The sequence below is a fragment of the Helianthus annuus genome, chromosome 9, assembly GCF_002127325.2.
Source record: "Helianthus annuus cultivar XRQ/B chromosome 9, HanXRQr2.0-SUNRISE, whole genome shotgun sequence".
Taxonomy (NCBI): Eukaryota; Viridiplantae; Streptophyta; class Magnoliopsida; order Asterales; family Asteraceae; genus Helianthus; species Helianthus annuus.
Window position 1 is genome coordinate 187,253,260 of NC_035441.2, and position 20,186 is coordinate 187,273,445.

Here is a 20,186-nt window from a genome sequence, read left to right on the forward strand (position 1 = left end):
CCAGGTTACCAGCTCAACAAGTTTAAAAACTTGCAATTTCAGTCCCTGCACGTTTTTAATCCTTTTTAACTCCATTTTTGGCAATCAAGGCCCTTGTAATTACTTTCTTGGAGCCCAAGGAGGTATAAACAAACTTCGTTAGACTCGGGTTCGTTAAATTCCTTTGTAAATGCAAGTTACATCAAGTTGACGCTTTTAGCCCAAAGTTTGGAAAACATGCTTAACGATCTTGGAATCACGTGAAATTTTTATCACACATTCTCGGGAGTATATTTGAATATTACGAAGCCTTGGTTTTGTTAAAAGGCCACTCAGAGGTCAGAATTGACATATTGACACTTTTAACCCATGTAATTTATAATCTTCCGATTATTTTCACAAACGGCTTCGCATACCCAATCAATCACCCATTTAAGAATATTTCTTTCACGTGTGGTCATTCAGAGGCCCAAGTTTGGCATATTGACACCTTTAGTCCTTTCGTTTGCATATTTTCACTTGTTGTCAACTTTAGTCCCTTAAACTCAATCTTTCGCATAACTGGAGTTTAGGACACGTGTCTATGTATAATTGGACACGTTTTTACGTGGTGTTACATCCTCACCCCCTTAAAAGAAATCTCGACCCCGAGATTTACTGGAACAAGTGAGGGTACTTTTGTTTCATAGTGGACTCAACTTCCCACGTATATTCGGGACCTCTACGAGCGTCCCATTTAACTTTTACTATCGGTACATACTTTCTTCGGAGCTTCTTGACTTGCCGATCTTCAATTGCTATAGGCTTCTCAATGAATCTCAAGCTTTTATCAACTTGCACGTCTTTATGAGACATTGCTAAAGATTCATCAGCTAAACATTTCTTGAGATTACAAACGTGGAACACATCATGAATTCCACTTAGCTCCTCCGGCAGTCTTAACCTATATGCTACACTGCCAACACATTCTAGGATCTCGAATGGTCCGATATATCTGGGGCTCAACTTCCCCTTTTTACCAAAACGCATTACACCTTTCCAAGGTGACACTTTCAACAACACTTTATCGCCTACTTCAAATTTTAGAGGCTTTCGTCTTAAATTAGCATAGCTTTTCTGCCTATCCCTGGCCGCTTTTAGGCGATCTCGAATTTGAATAATCTTTTCCGTTGTCTCAAGGACTATATCAGGTCCTGATATCTGAGCTTCTTCCACTTCGGCCCAACAGACAGGTGTTCTGCATCTTCTACCATACAGTGCCTCAAAAGGCGCAGCCTGAATGCTGGTATGATAACTATTGTTATAGGAGAACTCAATCAAAGGCAGGTGGTCGTCCCAACTACCACCCAAATCCATAACACATGCACGAAGCATGTCTTCTAAGGTCTGAATAGTACGCTCACTTTGACCATCGGTCTGAGGATGGTAAGCAGTACTAAAATTCAGACGTGAGCCCAATGATTGTTGAAAACTTCTCCAAAAGTGAGAGGTGTATCTAGTATCTCTATCAGAGATAATTGCCACCGGTACTCCATGAAGAGCTACAATCTTATCGACATATAACTGGGCTAACTTATCGGAGCTATGAGTCTCCTTAATGGGCAGGAAATGAGCTGACTTTGTCAGTCTATCAACAATAACCCATATAGTGTCATTTCCGTGCTTTGTTTTGGGTAACTTGGTTATAAAGTCCATAGTTACCATTTCCCATTTCCAAGTGGGGAGTTCCGGCTGTTGTAGAAGTCCTGATGGCTTCTGATGTTCGGCTTTAATCTGAGCACATGTCAGGCACTTAGCTACATGGGTGGCAATAGATTTCTTTAAACCTATCCACCAATAATTGGCCTTTAAATCTTGATACATCTTATCACCTCCCGGGTGAACCGAATACTTAGAATTGTGGGCTTCCTGAAGGATTACATCCCGTAGTCCTCCTTGAATAGGAACCCAAATTCTGCCATTCATCCTAAGAATTCCGTCTTTTCCAGGTGTCAACTGTTCAGCAGTTACACCTAACTTTTCATTTAAAAGATTATCTTCCAACATGGCATCTTTTTGTGCAGCCAACAGTCTTTCGTTCAAATTATTCTTCAACTCAATGCTCTTTGCATTGATCCTAATTGGCTTAACTCTTTCTTTCCGGCTTAAAGCATCTGCGACCACATTCACCTTACCGGGATGGTAGCGAATTTCGCAATCATAATCATTTAACGTTTCCATCCAACGACGTTGTCTCATATTGAGTTCTTTTTTATTGAACAAATGTTGGAGACTTTTGTGATCTGAATAGATCACACATTTAGTTCCATACAAGTAGTGTCTCCACAGCTTTAGTGCAAATACTACAGCACCCAATTCCAAATCATGAGTGGTGTAGTTCTTTTCATGCACCTTTAGCTGTCGCGATGCATAGGCAATCACATTGCCCCGTTGCATAAGTACACACCCCATGCCGGTGTGTGAAGCATCGCAGTAAACAACAAAGTCTTCAATTCCTTCCGGTAGTGACAAAACCGGAGCGTTGCTCAATCTTTGCTTTAAAGTCTCGAAGGATTCCTGCTGCTTGGGACCCCAGATAAATTTCTCCTTCTTACGGGTCAAGGAAGTCAATGGTGCAGCTATTCTTGAGAAGTTCTCAATGAATCTCCTATAATATCCTGCTAAACCCAGAAAGCTGCGAATTTCTGTAGGTGTCTTAGGTGCTTCCCAATTCATTACAGCCTCTACTTTGGCAGGATCCACTTGAATACCGTGTTCACTGACCACATGTCCAAGAAACTGGACCTTGCGAAGCCAAAATTCACACTTAGAGAATTTGGCATATAACTTCTCCTGTCGAAGCAGTTCTAAAATACATCGAAGGTGCTTTTCGTGCTCCTCTTGGCTACGCGAGTAGATAAGTATGTCATCTATAAAGACAATGACAAACTTATCTAGATATGGTTTGCAGACTCTATTCATGAGATCCATGAATGCTGCAGGTGCATTAGTGAGCCCAAAAGGCATCACTAAGAACTCGAAGTGTCCATACCTCGTTCTGAATGCTGTCTTCGGAACATCCTCGGTTCGAACCTTAAGCTGATGATACCCAGATCTCAAATCTATCTTTGAGAAGTAACTCGCTCCTTGGAGTTGATCGAACAAGTCATCGATCCTGGGTAAAGGATAACGATTCTTGATCGTTACCTTGTTTAGTTCCCGGTAATCAATGCATAAACGCGTTGATCCGTCCTTTTTCTTTACAAACAAAATTGGAGCTCCCCAAGGCGAAGAGTTGGGTTGTATGAAACCTTTTTCCAATAATTCATCCAGTTGAGTTCTTAGCTCTTTCATTTCGGTAGGCGCTAGGCGATACGGAGCTCGTGCAATAGGGGCAGATCCGGGGAGAATGTCGATCCTGAATTCTACTTGCCTCTCAGGAGGTAATCCAGGTAACTCGTCAGGAAAGACATCTGGATATTCTGAAATGATTGGAATATCTTCGATCTTCGGCTTCGGCTCATTAACAGTCACTTGTGCCATGTAAATGACACATCCACCCTTCAAGCACTGGGATACTTTAAGAATAGACACATTGCTGGGCAACCCGTACTGTGTGTCTCCTTGAATAGTGACCGACTCACCGGAGGGGGTTTTGATAATGATAAGCTTTTTATCACAGGCAATTTGAGTTTGGTTATGGGATAACCAATCCATGCCTAGAACTATATCAAAACCAGCCAATTTCATTGGCAGGAGGGATAGCGGAATAGAATGGTCCCTAATGGATATTGAACATCCATCAAGGAGAGTTGAAGCAAATTCTAAGGTACCATCAGCAAGTTCTACCTCATATCTTATGTCTAGAGTCTTAATGGGCAAATTCAAAAGCTTACAAAACTTATGATCTACAAATGACTTATTAGCACCGGAATCAAATAAGACTCTAGCATAGATATTATTGATGAGGAAGGTACCTGTTATGACGTTATCATCAGTCACCGCTTCCCTTGCCTGCATCTGGAACACTCGGGCATTGTTCTTCTTAGCCTCTTCAGGCTTCTTCGTATTCTTGGGGCAATTGGTCTTGATATGCCCCTTTTCGTTACAACCATAACAGGTTGCATCCTTGATGTTTCGGCACTCAACAGACTTGTGCCCCTTCTTTTTGCATATCCCACATGGTTTGGCCTGTGATTCCTGGTTACACTGGCCAAAATGCCTCTTATGGCAATTCTTGCACCTGGGCTTGTTATCAGTTTGCCCTTTCTTGGAACCAGAGTTCCCTTTTCCTTTCTTATTCGGCTGAGAGGACTGATCATCCTCTCTCTTCCTCTTCCCCTCTTCAGAATTTCTCTTCGCCCTACTCCTCACCACATCCAAAGTGAGGGATAATGACAGATCCACAACAGATCTATAGGTGGTTGGCTTAGAAGCCTTCACATTTCCTTTAATTTCAGGAGCCAAACCACCAATAAAACGCGCAATGCGCTTGGGCTCAGGTGTGACTAAATACGGTACCAGTCTAGACATGGAGTTGAAACTAGTCACATAGGATCTACAATCTAGATCCTTCATCACGAGGGTGAGAAAATCAGTCTCCACATGCTCTACTTCGTGTTGAGGACAATAAGTGTCCTTAACTAAGTCGACAAACTTCTCCCAAGAAAGGTTATACAAATGGACTTTCCCGGTGGACTGCACGAGTGCTTTCCACCACGTAAGGGCATCACCCTTAAAAGATTGGGAGGCGAACATAACTACATCTTCCTTAGCGCAGCCGCTAATGTCTATCACCGTCTCCATCTCATCAATCCATTTCATGCAATCTATCGCCCCTTTTTTCTCCCGTAAAATCCCTCGGTTTACAGGAAACAAAATATTTGTAGGTACAACCCTTGGCGTACCTAGGGGTCGGCTCAAGATCTATCTGTCTTTTGGGTATACTACCCTGGTTAGACGAATGCACTGACTCACTCTTCTTATGAGTGTGAGATTTAAAATGAGCTTTCGAGTGAGTTTGTGACCGAACGATGCTCGGCTCCTTAAATTTTGCATCAACCGCTTGAGAGACCGCAGCGGTGATCATAGCTTGTAATTCTGCACCAGTAATGTTAATTCTGGTATTGCCCTGTGCTGGATGACTGTTCACTTCGTCGGAGCCAGCCATTTCAGGATGCTATAATATAAACAATAATAGTAATTTAAATTATATATAAGTTCATCACATTGATGATTCATTGGTCATGGTATTATTAAACCATTTAGACCATTTTATAATATAACTGAATGTTTACATAATGCGTTTCTACATATTACTAGACAGGGAAAAGATAGAAATTTTCAAAACTGTCCATGTCATAGAAGGCATTTTATTTATCTTTAAACTCGTTTCAAAGGACATTTAAATTGGCTTAAAAGCTTGTCACAAAAACGAGTTGAGATTCAAATTAATGATCTCAAATATCAGTGATCTTTTAAGGTCTGAACAAAGTTCATCGCCTTTTTGACAAGAAGTTTATGAATCATACATTCATTGTCATTTTACACCTTTGCTTAAAGCATGCATCTCAAATGGATGTCTTGGTGTATTCATCACACTGATATTTTCTAGCCAGGATTCATATTGATCATTTTGGCTTTATATGACTTGGAAGGGTCCAAGTACCTTTTTGGAAGTTTGTGTGGTTTCTCGTACCGCACAGTTAGGAGTGTTAACATGTTTTCAGATGTTAACAGAGATTTATTTTCTTAAAAAGGTTGTACCATCATAGCCAATTAATACTTTGGCTAGGTTATACCTCTAAGAATTTCTTTGGCAGATCAATTATAAATTGAAAGGAAATAACATGGTGTAATAAAATACACAATTAAAACCAAAGCTAAACTTCATTATGAAAAGAAACGAATACAATTGCCCTAAACGGGACTTAAGAAAGACAAACCACCCACGCAGGGGTAAACAGGAATGAAAATAAGTCCACGCAGGGACTTGATACAGAAATCAAACAAATGTCCTCGCAGGGACATTATTACAATAAACAAGAAACAAAAACAACCCTCTATTTCTTCTTTCCCTTGATAAGGTTGGCAAGACCCTTCATGAAGCTATTGTGCCTCTCCTTGTTCTTCTTGGTCTTCTGCTCAACCCTGTCCAACCTCTCCAAGATTTCCTGGTTTTGTTGCTGCTGCTGTAGTTGCTGGGAAGGAGGTGGCTGATACGGAGGATACTGATAACCCTGAATAGGGTAGTCAGTTGGAGGCACAGGGGGGTAAGAAGAAGGATAAAGGTGGTGATACTGCGCAGCCGTAAGATATGGGTCATGGGTTCCGTAGCCCAATGGATATCCCGACGGGTCTCCATAAGGATTATACCCGGAAGAACCTGGGTATGCCGGAATTGGGTTATCAAATCCCACAGGCGGCATAGGTGGTGCATAAGAAGCTTGCGGAGGATCAGCCTCCGGTGCCGCATTCGAGGGCCCACCCATTTGAGGGTCCTCGGGAATAGGGAGATAGGAACTCGATCCTCGAGGAGAACTAAAACGGGGTCCTCCTCTAACGGACATGCGAGCGTTCCTCCTTCGCCTCGGAGGCTCGGGAGGTGGTTGTGGTGGCTGCTGCGGTGGCTCCTCTACCGGAAGTGGTGGTGGTGAGACAGCTTGAAATTGAGGATCATCTAAAGGTGGTTGAGCCGGAGAGCTATGATAAGATGGGGTAAAGAACCAGTCATAGGTAGCCATCCTCTCTTGGAAGGAGTCGGGTCCACGATAAGGAGATCCCTGAAATGGTGACCCACTAGATATGCTGATAGGGTGGCCCGGGGTTCCTGTTTGCATTTCCGGGTCGGGGTCGTCATCCATCTCCATTTCTTGAGAGAAATGGTCCTCAGGGCCCAGCGGGTTGTAGCCAAGAAAGTCGTTCACATAGTCGGCTGGGTTGAATTGTCTTGGAGAGTAGGGGGATTCGGAATGATGAAATGAATGAGATTGCAAAGAGTTATGCGAGTGGTGAGATTGGTCCGAATGGTGAGAGTGTTCGGGCTCATTTGGAGCAAATGGTCCGAAAGACGGATGAAAAGATGGCGAAGAGCTAAGCGAGACTGAGTGTCTTGCCGGCTCGAAAGGTTGACCCCACATATCGCGGGAGTCGGAAGTGGAAAAAGACGCCGATGGAGTGCGTCTGTGAGATGGTCCTGCAGATGACGGTCCTCCACGCATGGGACCCTTGCCACGTCCTCTTAGTCTTGGAGGCATGATGGTTAACTTCCTGTTGAACAAGAGAACAAAATAAAACAAAACATAAAAGTAATAAAAGAAAGATAAAGATGCATCCTAGGTCATTTGCCTAGACTCGAGAGTCTAAGGAATGTGCTTATTGTGTCATTGAGATTAAACACAAAAGGTTAGTGTTTAATTCGCTCAATGTTGGCTCTGATACCAACCTGTCACACCCCAAATATTCCACGTATTACCGGTGGGCCCGGTGGGGAGTATCGTGACGTAGTTGATATCATCATTGTCAACACACATAATAATATAGCACAGCGGAAGGCTGGGTAAATAAACTATTACAAACCATACTGTCTGTCGATGTTCGAATACAAGAAAATACAGACTGGAATGTAATAAGATCCACAAGCGGATCATAAAGTACAAAATAACCAAAAACTACAGACTCAAGGTATCTACGGGATTTGCAAGATCCTCTACAACACCCTATAGCTCCAGCCTATTTCGATAAGTACCTGTCAAATCAATCTTTAGGAAAATACGTCAGTATACACTGGTAAATACAATTTAACTGACTCGTTTTGAAAACATTTAGGAAAATTTATTTAGATGCACAAGGCACAAATCTTTTATAACTTGGGACAATCTTATTAAAATCTTGTATACAGTTTTACATGCTTGTCATACATGTGGGGCCGGTTTGTAAGCCGGACATGATTAACTGACTCACCACTTATAGAACCCACAAAGGAGTTATCCCCAACTTGTGGGTAGATTAATATTTAGCATTTGCATCTGTCGGGTGCATGCCTGCACCCCGTGCATAGTCGTGGCCATTAATAACTTAAATGAGCCAAGGATATCCAGGACACGGTCGTTAACCCCCAAACGTTTATGCTATCAAACAATACAGATTAAAACGGGTTATGCGGATTTATTAAATCACAATCCGACATAATAATCCCATACCGACCAAGCGGTATTAATATACCGTATCCCAAGCCCGTATAGGGAAAATAAGTTAAAAGTATTTACCTGATGTAGCAGTAAATTCCTAAGATTCTTGAAAGATACTTTTTACCGGAAGCTATAAATCTGTATAGAAGGTTTAATTATCTATTAGGATGCTAATGGGTCTTTACTTAAGTCGGAGACTTAGACCAACTAGCTAGAAAGAAACCTTACGGACCTAACCGGTAGATTAAACGGAGACCGGGATAGAATGTGATTTAGACCCGACAAGCTTGGATACTTGTATAATATGGGTAAACTAAATACATTCTGGAAAATGAGGTTTTAATAACTAGGTTAAGCCCGTTTCGGCTATTTTACGTAAACTAGTCACGTAAACCGATCCGAACGCGTAAATGCGTAACGGGTAACCGGACAAACTATAAACAGGTCTTAATCATTATTATGCTCATAATATGTCAATATATCAGTAGTATATCAACATTTATGCCCAAAAAGCAATTTAAACCAAAATAAGTACCAAAAGGGCATTTTGGTAATTTTGATGCTTATAAAAGAATTTATTTATAAAACCGAGTTCCAGGTCTTATTAGATTAGTAAAGACATGTATTTTATTAAGTTACATCAGTAGGATACTTAATATATGGAAAATATACCTTTTATAACCAATTATGCACCGTAGGGGCATTTTGGTAATTTTACATAGGCTTTTAGGGGTTAAAAATAAGTTTCTGAGTTTAAAACATTAGCTTACTGTAATATTATGTAAATTAGTTTAAAACATCAGTAGGTTATGAGTTTTATATGATAAATATAGTTTTGACCCATACTAGGTGCTAAAAACGCTAAATATGCGATTTAAAGGGCTAATATGGTAAAGATAGGAAATCTGATATTTTGGTCAGTTTATAGGGTTCAAAATAATACATTTATCATTTAGGATCAGTAGCAAAAAGTTTGGTTTCAAAAAGTTATGTAAAACTCATTTTATGCATGAAAAGGGTAAAATTGGTAATTACCGAAACTAGACTATAATCCTATGTTAAGTTCAGCTTAAAAATAAATAAAAATCTTTAAAAATCCCAAAATATTATTTAACATCAGTAGGTAAAAAGTTTGGTAATAAAAATCGGGTTTAGATGGGCCTTATGCTAATTACGCCTTCTAATTACTAAGAAGTCCCTTAATTACGCTATTGAGCATAACTCCCATTCTAGACCCCAAACTGATGTCAAATTTTCGGGACATGCCTAAATATCAGTAGCAAAGGTTTTAGTTCATTCACATTGCTAAAAATCTCGATTTTATGCAAAAAGGGCGTTTTAGGCATTAATGAGCATAATTACGATCAAGAGCATAAATGACAAACGATTAGGCACCATGCAATATAACTTCAGAGAGTTATACTACAATGTAGTATGGTCCTAATGGAAGCTTAAAACATGGAAGAAATAAGCTTGAATGGGTCAGAACTGGAAGTCATAGCAAAAGTCAAGCTTTTGCGACTTTCGGTTATAATCTGCCCTTAGATGATTAATTGTCGGATTAGGACTGATAAAACATGTTTATATAATCATTACCAAGTCATTAGAATGTTATAATATAATTTAGAACCTCTGGTTTATTAATTAGAATCATTTTGTCATTTCTGTCCAGTTTGACTTTTTGTCAAACTACTTTGACCCGACAATTAACCAGTCAAACGAGATAATTAGGAGACACCCTTTCAGGGGTTAATCACTTATACTAATGTGGTTTCATAACCACTTTCAATTTGATCAGTGGTTAAGCCACATGTAATTAAAACGAAAGTCAAACTGATTAAGCACTAAGTTTGACTTTTAAGCAATTAAGCTAAATTATTTAACTAAACAAGTAATTAGAAACTTACTACTGGTCCTAGCAATCTTTTCTACACTTGAAAGTCTTCTCCTTATTGCTGGAAGCTCCAGATTAAGTCCCACAATGAAATGTTGCAAGTGTGAGTCAAGAACACAAGAGGAGGTGCTCTTATATAGGGATTTCTATGGAACTTGATCACTTCCAGGTGTTTTTGGGGGCCCTAGGATCACTCCAGGTGTCCTAGCTAGTGAATTAAACCGACATATAGCTCCAAACTTCGTTACAAACTAGATTAAGGCGGTGGAGAGCCAAACCCACACCTGGCAGGCTCATTCTGTCCAGCGAAGGCCGTCGCGTAGCGCGACGGCAAAAGGTCTCAGGCTCGCGCTACGCGAGCACCCAGGTTACCAGCTCAACAAGTTTAAAAACTTGCAATTTCAGTCCCTGCACGTTTTTAATCCTTTTTAACTCCATTTTTGGCAATCAAGGCCCTTGTAATTACTTTCTTGGAGCCCAAGGAGGTATAAACAAACTTCGTTAGACTCGGGTTCGTTAAATTCCTTTGTAAATGCAAGTTACATCAAGTTGACGCTTTTAGCCCAAAGTTTGGAAAACATGCTTAACGATCTTGGAATCACGTGAAATTTTTATCACACATTCTCGGGAGTATATTTGAATATTATGAAGCCTTGGTTTTGTTAAAAGGCCACTCAGAGGTCAGAATTGACATATTGACACTTTTAACCCATGTAATTTATAATCTTCCGATTATTTTCACAAACGGCTTCGCATACCCAATCAATCACCCATTTAAGAATATTTCTTTCACGTGTGGTCATTCAGAGGCCCAAGTTTGGCATATTGACACCTTTAGTCCTTTCGTTTGCATATTTTCACTTGTTGTCAACTTTAGTCCCTTAAACTCAATCTTTCGCATAACTGGAGTTTAGGACACGTGTCTATGTATAATTGGACACGTTTTTACGTGGTGTTACAGGGGGGGAGCTGATGGTGGTGGTGGGTTGGCAGATGGTGGTGGGTTGGAGGATGGTGGTGGTGTTAGTGGTAGAGAGAGTTATAATAATAATAATAAAAACAAACAATCTTATATTTTCAGATTGCAAATCTTCAGACCACATCTTCAATTGCAGATACGAAAACAGATGAAATCAGCTTGCAGACAATTTACGTCTGCAAAAACAAACAGCACCTTAGACTCAAAAGTCAATCTGTTTGCGTTTTCATCAATTTATGGTCTTCCCAAAATTTATTAGTTGGACTTCCAAGAAACAACACTTTACTAGTTGGAGTTCCAAGAAACAACACACTGTCGCCCGGTCGAGCACTAAGGCTGAGTATCGTGCTTTAGCACATACTGCTGCCAAGATTTGATGGATTATTTCCTTGTTACATGAGTTACATATTTCATTGTCTTATCCACCTACTCTTTGGTGTTACAGCCTACCTATCTTGCAGTCAATCCGGTATTTCACTAGCGCATGAAACACATTGAGATTGATCTGCATTTCATTCAAGATCTTTGTGTCTGCTATGTTTCTACTATGGCTCAATTAGCAGATATATTGACCAAAGGGTTGTCATCATCACGCTTCGACACCTTGCAATCCAAGCTTCATGTTGTTACGCCCCGTTTAGCTTGAGGGGGCATATTAGAGAGTATATTGACTTGTAGCAATGATTGAGAGTTGAGTCGGTTATGAGTGGTAGAGTTTGTCATGAGTAGTTGAGTCGATTATGAGTAGTTTCTAGATTATTCTTACATGCAGTGAGATGATTTTCATGATTAGTACCATTTATATAAACCGAAACAGGCCTTATGGGCTCATTCATTCAGGCCCAGGTCTTCAAACAAGGCCCAATTAACAACTACGGCGGTTTACGATCCCCCCTCACCGAGATCTTTCTAATTTGGCGTCTCTGTTATCATTGCCCTTTCCTCCAAGCAAACACAACACACACGCATACATCTTTCTCCCGCTACCGATCGCACCAACAATCATCATCATAATCATGCCTACAGGTAGATTTTCAACCTTCTCTTGCTTTAATCTACAATTTCTTCCTACGTTGATTCACGATTCAAAGTTTCAAACAACAGTTTGTGCGCACAATAACTTGTTATTCGTTCGAACTGCATACATTTCATTTTCGTTTGTTATCTCCGATTAGGTATGCTAGTGACTTGTGGTTCATGAGTTTGTATATGTTTTAGCTGATTTTATTTGCTGCTGTGTTTCGTTTCACGTTTCTAGGGCTCAACCTGAGAATTAGATTATGTAAGTAAGTTGTTGTTTATGTAGGACTGATGGTGGCTGTTTTATGTGTTGGATGCTTCATGTGTGTGTACCGGATATCGATTATTCAGTTTCGTTATAGTCACTTGACTTGCTTGTCCTCCACTTATATGTATATGTGTGTTTGGAATAAGTTCATAGCGTATTTCTCCAGAGATGTAATACTGATAGCTAAAAACTTCGCATCGTTTTAACTTTTAAGTTCAAGCGAAGGTGATGCAAACCTTCATTTTAACAATGCATGTGCTTTACAAAAGCCCTTAGATATATCGTGCGGTGAGAATTGATTGCCTAGCGGGCTAGTGGCGATTTTATAATTGTATATAATTTTAGTAAACGGCGAGTGGTGTAACTAGGAAGCTCTTAGAGGATCTTATGCCGGTCATTGGTTTGTTTCTATATTTTAGAATATTCTGTTGATGTTATATGATTATGGGTTGAGGTTATTAGTTACTTGTTTGTGGAATGTGATTTTTAATGAAATAAATGGAGTGTGTTTTAGATGGATATGCATTTCGAATACTATTGTTGAACTCTGTAGGCTTATATTTATTCGTTGGCTCTTATCAAATTGTTCTTTTCACATTATACTATCTATAATTTATGCTTTGCATGTATTGAGGGATTCAGAATAGTAGATGCATAATCTCTTGTTTCTATAAAGTATAAATTATTTTGCCTTACATTGCTTCTACGAGACATTACCTGAATACCTGTCTTGCCTTTCGGATGTTTGTGCTCTTTTAACAGTTGCTTTAGTATATAATTTATATCTGGCTAGTTTATTCTTCATAAAAGTCCTGCTGGTAGCTAGTAGAGCCTTTTTTATTCGGAAATAAACCATGCAGCTAAGTACATAGTAGTGTATGCTCGCTCTTGCCAACTCATTTGGGGTTTAAGTTTCTCTTAAGAACTTATGTTTTTGACTGTCATTCATATGTCCTTATCACAGTGAGTGTCAAGTGGCAAAAAGAGCTATACCCCGCAGTGGAGATAGATACAACCCAGCCCCCATATGTTTTCAAATGTCAGCTGTATGACCTCACAGGGGTACCCCCTGAAAGGCAAAAGATAATGGTGAAAGGTGGAATATTAAAGGTATTCCCGTTTTTCCACATGCCATAATTTTATCTAGCTTCTTTTTTCTTTGTATAACGATAATCACACTGTTTTCATCTGTTAACCAGGATGACGCGGATTGGTCAAAGTTGGGGTTGAAAGAGGTGAATGATCTCTCTTACATTTGACATTTGATTGCCTTGTTGAAATTGGTATTTATTATTCTTTTATTATGTATAGGGTCAAAAATTAATGATGGTGGGAACTGCTGATGAGATTGTGAAGGCTCCAGAGAAGGGTCCCGTTTTTATGGAAGACCTTCCAGAAGAAGAGCAAGTAGTTGCTGTGGTAAGGTTTCCGAATCTTTAGTTGTACATACAAAATATCATATTCTATCTATGTGTTTTGCATAGGTCTGTAAACGAACCGAACGTTCATGAACTGTTTGTGAACAGTTCGGCGAGAAGTTCATTTAAATTATAACAAATACATAAATAGTTATGTTCATATAGATATAAACATTAAACGGGATTTCTAACTACTCATATAAAAATAACTAATTAGTAATCGGACTTCCTAGTAATAAAAATGGGCTTTTGAATTGAACTAATTCTAATTAATCACCAGTTTATATGAAAAAACTACTTTGTGTTCGTCTATGCTTGGTCAATTATGTTCATTTGTGTTCGTTATGTTTATTAAATTATGTTCATATAAGTTTGTTTGTTTGTATGTTTATGTTCGTTTAGGTTTTAAACGAACACGCATAAACAAACACGAACATGCTCATTTTCTTAATGAACGAACATGAACAAAAAAATGTGTTCGATTATATGTTCGTGTTTCTGTTCGGTTAAAGTTAAATGAGCGAACACGAGCATGCCCGCTTTCGTGTTTGTTCGGTTCGTTTACAGGCCTAGTTTTGCAAAATCATTTCGCTAACTAACCAGTTTTTGAATCTTTTGTTATTTACGTATGTATACCAGACCAGCTGAGTTCTAGCAACACCTTATTAATTTTTTTCTTAGTCATTTCAGTATTTCACATATATGAAGTGACCGACTTTATAGACACTTGATGTAATATTAGCTTCTGGTTTTCAATATATAGGTTATACCCAGATTATATTGTGTCGGGTATGACATATATATGTATCATGTTTGGGAATGAAACTAGTTACCTACCGTTTTTTTATTCTCTGTAGGGTCATTCTGCTGGATTATTTAATCTGGGAAATACCTGTTACATGAATTCCACCATGCAATGCCTTCATTCAGTCCCAGAGCTTAAATCTGCGTTGATAGAGTGAGTGAAGTAACATACTATTTTCTACACAAAATTCATACATCTTCTGTGAAGAAGTAATAAATTTGTGCAATTTTTTTTGTTTAGGTATCCGCAGTCTGGCAAAAGCAATGATCTGGATCAATCTTCTCATCTCTTGACTGTTGCAACACGGGACTTGTTTAGTGAACTTGATAAAAATGTCAAGCCAGTTGCACCCATGCAATTTTGGATGGTACGTTTTCCCCTGAACTTGCAAAATATAGTCGTATATTTGTATCTATATGAATTTGGAGCTAACAATTGTGTTTCGAAGATCGTAATATACACAGTAACGTTGCTAGACCTAATATTGTTAAAAGTTACAACTGTAGTGAAAAACAAAGTACTTGGCAGTTCTTTTTCATAAGTTCATTACATCCTAAATCTAAGGGTGGTGATTTGTACACCACTAAATTTTGCTTTTTGACAACCTTTCCAATAAATCGCAAAATATTATATTTGTCTTTTTTTACTATATGATCATAGTTATTAAAGCGAGCGCCCAGGCGCGCCAAGGCGCAAATAAGGCCCCGGGCCCAACGAATCGCCCTGAGTGCGCCTCGCGCCTTTAATAACTATGATACTTACCATAGTTATTAAAGCGAGCGCCCAGGCGGGCGCAAATAAGGCCCCGGGCCCAACAAATAGCCCTGAGTGCGCCTCACGCCTTTAGTAACTATGTATGTGATAATAAAACGCGAAAAGCCAAATTTTGTTGAGATGTTTTTATTTATGGCACATCATTTATGACTGTAGGTATTGCGGAAAAAATATCCTCAATTTGGGCAGCTGCATAACGGATCTTTTATGCAGCAGGTTTCTCTGATTTTCACACTTTTATGATATCATTTTGTTTGTCAAATTTCCTAATCTTTTGCGTTTTGAAATTAACACCGTTGATACCTCACAGGATGCTGAAGAATGCTGGACACAGATTCTGTATACTCTTTCACAGGCCCTTAGATCTCCAAGTACAAGGTATTTTAATGAACTTTCGGCTATATTGATCAATATTGGTCATGATCCTATTTTTTGTTATAGAAATACTCGATAGATCATGATCGTGACGCTGTACAGTTAATGATATACCTTAATAGTTTGAATCATCTCTATATGTTTGACATCGAATATCAACCCATTTTTTACGTTTAATAACATATATGTGCCAGTTACGTTCTAAATGCTATTTAGATGTGTGTTTGATCCTCATCTATTTGGTAACCATTATTCTCATTTAACATGCAGTGCCAATGTTGATACAGTGAAAGAACTTTTCGGCATTGACCTTGTCAGCAGGTATACGTGTATCTAGTTTATATGAACATTCTTGTCATGCTTGTAGAACTGGTATCTAGTTTTATATGAAAATACCACTGACTTAACGGAGAATAATGGATGGGGTTAACGAGCCAGTTGAAAATGGCAAGTTATCAAACCTTTTGGATCCAGATGCGAAAAAACAAACCTTTGGACGAAAGTCGTAAAACTGATCAAACCTCAGGGACGAAAATGGCATTTTACATAATGGTATGTTTGCCTGTGTAGGGTGCACTGTGCGGAAAGTGGTGAAGAAAGCATAGAGACAGAATCGGTTTATTCTCTAAAATGCCATATATCACAGGAGGTGAATCATTTGCATGAGGGGCTGAAGCATGTAAGTTTTATTGTAGAAGTGATCACACTTGCAGATAATCTTTTCCTCATTATCTCTCTCTCACTTTTTTTTTTGTCACAAACAGATATGTAGGTCACTAATAATGTACGATCGACTTTATTTCTTGCAGGGTCTGAAATCAGAGCTAGAAAAGGCTTCTCCTTCTTTGGGACGCAGTGCGGTTTACTTGAAAGATTCACACATCAATGGATTGCCAAAGTAACTGTCATTTCGTTCGTTACATATTTTGTCAAAATCCAAACCTGTTACACAACAAGACATGTGTTGACCTTTTTTGAAACTGTTTTCTCATATGCTAGGTACTTGACTATTCAGTTTGTCCGATTTTTCTGGAAGCGGGAATCTAATCAAAAAGCAAAGATTTTGAGGGTAATAAAGTTACTATTAAGAATGCATTTATTTTCTTACTAAGAAGATAACCACCTAATATATTGGCCTTTAATGTTATTTCTTTAAAATTAATTTTTGACTATCTGTATACTTGAATTATTCAGAAAGTGGATTATCCATTGGAGCTGGATATTTTTGATCTTTGTTCAGATGATCTTCGCAAAAAGCTGGAAACTCCTCGTCAGGTTTGTAACTTTTACATTATATATCTACTTGAAATGCAATATAATAGATTCAAAAATGGTGACCAATAAAGTTATTGTAGCAACCATATTTAAGTTAGGAACAAAAATGAAACCAAGGTGCATTTTATTACAAATTACTCCACTAACTGGTGATGTGGCATTGCTTGATACCATTCTGGTCGCCACATATGCAAAAAGGCTACTGTGAAAAATAATTTTGAGTAAATTACACGAACCATCCTTGTGCTTTGCAAAAATTTCATATTTCGTAAGTATGAGAAATTACGCATATCGTCACTATTGTTCAACCGGCTGTCACGCTTTTGGTCCCGGTCAGGCTGTCACTGACAAATGTTACAAGTTTTCTTTAATCTTTGTGAAATTACCATTATATACGTATTCAGATGAAAGTGTGACGGTCTAGTGTACATTAGGGACGATATGTGTAACTTATGATACAAAAAGATGAAATGTGAAAGTTTTGCGTAGCACAGGATCGGTCTGTGTAATTTGCTTTTTAAGTTTATTTATTATAATTTTGAAATGATGATCTATTTTTAATGTTATATGTAAAAATAGTTTGTATCATCACATCAGATGCCTCTTGGCAAGTTGGCATATACATATATAATCTAAAAGAGTAAATTACGTTTTTGGCCCCTGTGGTTATATCACTTTTACTATATTAGCCCAAAATAAGAATTTTTAACATATCTGCCCCCATGGTCTCTATAACTAACCATTTTGGCCCCCAAGTCTAGAGATCATGGGGGCCAAAATGGTTAGTTATAGTGAACATGGGGGCAGATATGTTAAAAATTCTTATTTTGGGCTAGTATAGTAAAAGTGATATAACCACAGGGGCCAAAAACGTAATTTACTCAATCTAAAATTATAAATGAGATGCCATGTCAGAAAATTTGAAAAATCAGCAAAAATTTCTCGATCACCTGTTGCACTTGTGTAGTTTCTTTCAACTATCGTGCGGTTATTAAGGCGTTTATAGAAATTTATTGTTTTACAAAAATGGAAGAAATGATGTTCATAGTTTTCACTTCGGTTTCGACTTTTGATACTTTTAGATGTTAAGAGATGAGGACGGTAGAAAGGCTGGTTTGAAACTCAAAGAAAAGAGCTCTGCTTCAGTGGACATTGATGTTAAGATGTCTGATGCAGAGGTACGTTGTTTTTTCGACAGTTTATGTAAACGTGACATCTGTCACACATATATGCTAACATTTCACTTATTTTCGCCTTTTCAATTTATTCAGGGACCATCAAATGCAAGCGGGGAATCGTCTAAAACTACTTTGGGAGAAGGTTAACAACCTTATACAAATTTACATTCTTATATAATCTTGATATAAATTTTTTTTGTACAAAAATGTCCATCGTGTATGACCATGGGCGTAGCTTTGAAGGGGCCGGGAGGGGTGCCCGACCCCCCAAACTTTTCGCTCAGTAGTGTTATGTATGTACGTTTCGTATAGAATTTTTTAGATATATACGTTTTCGACCCCCCGGTTTTATAATTTTTAAGGTATAATTTTAGGTCCGGTGACTTCTGACCCCCCGGTCGGAAATCTCAAGCTTCGCCACTGTGTATGACATATTTGCTCTACAATTTGTAGGTTCTGATAAGAATGTCCAGTTGACCGGAGTGTATGATTTGGTGGCGGTGCTGACTCATAAAGGCAGAAGTGCAGATTCAGGTCATTATGTTGCATGGGTCAAGCAAGAAAATGGTTAGTCCATCATGTCTATTTGCTCTACACTTGTTGCAATTTGTTATAACATCGAAACAACGAGCTAATAACTGATGTTGATATATAGGGAAATGGATCCAATTTGACGATGATAATCCAATCCCACAAAGGGAAGAAGATATAACAAAACTTTCTGGAGGAGGTATGGATGAAATTCCTTTCATACAAACAAATATGCCTTTGTAGTATTTGGTACATGTTTTAATGTTGATTCGTTTGTTGTTTCGTTGTTACAGGCGATTGGCATATGGCTTACATTTGCATGTACAAGGCGCGCACCCTTCCCATGTGATATTATAATTGTGTAATTTGATAATTGGATTTGTGATTTAATTTACATCAAACTTAGAACATGGAGTGAGGAACAACCATTTCCATTTCGATTTCAACAACTGTACCTGTTTGATAATGTGCTTTCAACTTTTCTTTAGTTAGTAAAATTACAGAGAATTCTTTTTTTTTTTAATTTACATGTTAACCCGAGTTGGAAATTCTATGAATAAAAAGACACGAATATTTACCATCATATTTAAAACTATAAAAATGAATTTCTAGTTTTGTTTTTTGTTTTTTTTTTTGTAACATGTATGTTTGCATCGTTAACGAGGTGATTATGGTTTTGTTTTCGGTTTGCTTGAATCACCCATTCTACAATTCAAACATGCTTAATTGTGAAGTTGTACTTTTATTCAAACAAATAAACGTATAGGGAAATTGGGTTTGATTACATGACTCGCTGGAAGTCGTGTTATACCATCATCCACAATGTAACTGAAACTTCCACTAAATGCATTATGTATTAATTTTAAAAAATTATGTAAAAGTTTTACTGTTACTGTGTTACGTGGTTTCATACAAGATGAAGGAATGGCAATCTCGATTAGGATGAATTGTAAAGAGCACGTACCATACAAATCAGGATGGATTGGGATGGAGGGGATCAAGATGATCGGGAACAGCGTTCTGCCATATCGGACCCATAAAAAAGAAGCATCCTGAATGGATGCATGCCGCACCCTTGCAATTATTCTATGATCATAAAATAGTTACCTAGTGTTATGGTAATGTGATAAGATCTTAGCAGAGAGTATAACATATTGTCTTCAATGCTTAAGAAACTATTAGGTTAACATGTTAAGCAATCGTTAATTGTTTATTCTTTCCTACTATTGGCAACTCCTTTAAAAAAAAATTGGATCCAATTCTAAAAACGTTGTTTGAAAGATCCTACATGAAAGAACGGGGAAGCTACGGTTGCCGCAGTCAACCCTTGGTTGAGCGTTAGTATCTTGTATACCAACTACAAGATACCCATCATAATTAGTTGAGAGATCGGTGAATGGAGTCACGCACGCTAGGAGATCATCCTCCACTCCGCAAAGGATCTGTACAACGTCAAATTCTTTGGCACCATGGATCCTTATGCCACCCTTTGGATCGATGGAGGGGGTGGGGGAGCGCAGGA

General features: G+C 38.5%; 2 protein-coding genes across 2 annotated transcripts; one reads left to right on the plus strand and one right to left on the minus strand.

Moving 5' to 3' along the window:
• Positions 1-6,020: 6,020 nt before the first annotated feature.
• On the minus strand, positions 6,021-7,214 carry LOC110900504 (proline-rich proteoglycan 2-like). The gene has a single exon (XM_022147392.2). It carries the CDS (start codon positions 7,212-7,214, stop codon positions 6,021-6,023), a length of 1,194 nt encoding a protein of 397 aa, XP_022003084.2.
• Positions 7,215-11,899: 4,685 nt separating this feature from the next.
• Positions 11,900-19,187, plus strand: LOC110880206 (ubiquitin carboxyl-terminal hydrolase 7). Its single transcript, XM_022128789.2, has 18 exons — positions 11,900-12,046; positions 13,273-13,418; positions 13,508-13,543; positions 13,620-13,727; positions 14,584-14,684; positions 14,772-14,898; positions 15,462-15,521; positions 15,616-15,683; positions 15,951-16,001; positions 16,251-16,359; positions 16,490-16,578; positions 16,680-16,749; positions 16,875-16,955; positions 18,038-18,133; positions 18,227-18,275; positions 18,587-18,700; positions 18,789-18,863; positions 18,958-19,187. Exons 1-18 carry the CDS (start codon positions 12,037-12,039, stop codon positions 19,011-19,013), a joined length of 1,446 nt encoding a protein of 481 aa, XP_021984481.1. The 5' UTR covers positions 11,900-12,036; the 3' UTR covers positions 19,014-19,187.
• The last annotated feature ends 999 nt before the right edge of the window (positions 19,188-20,186 follow it).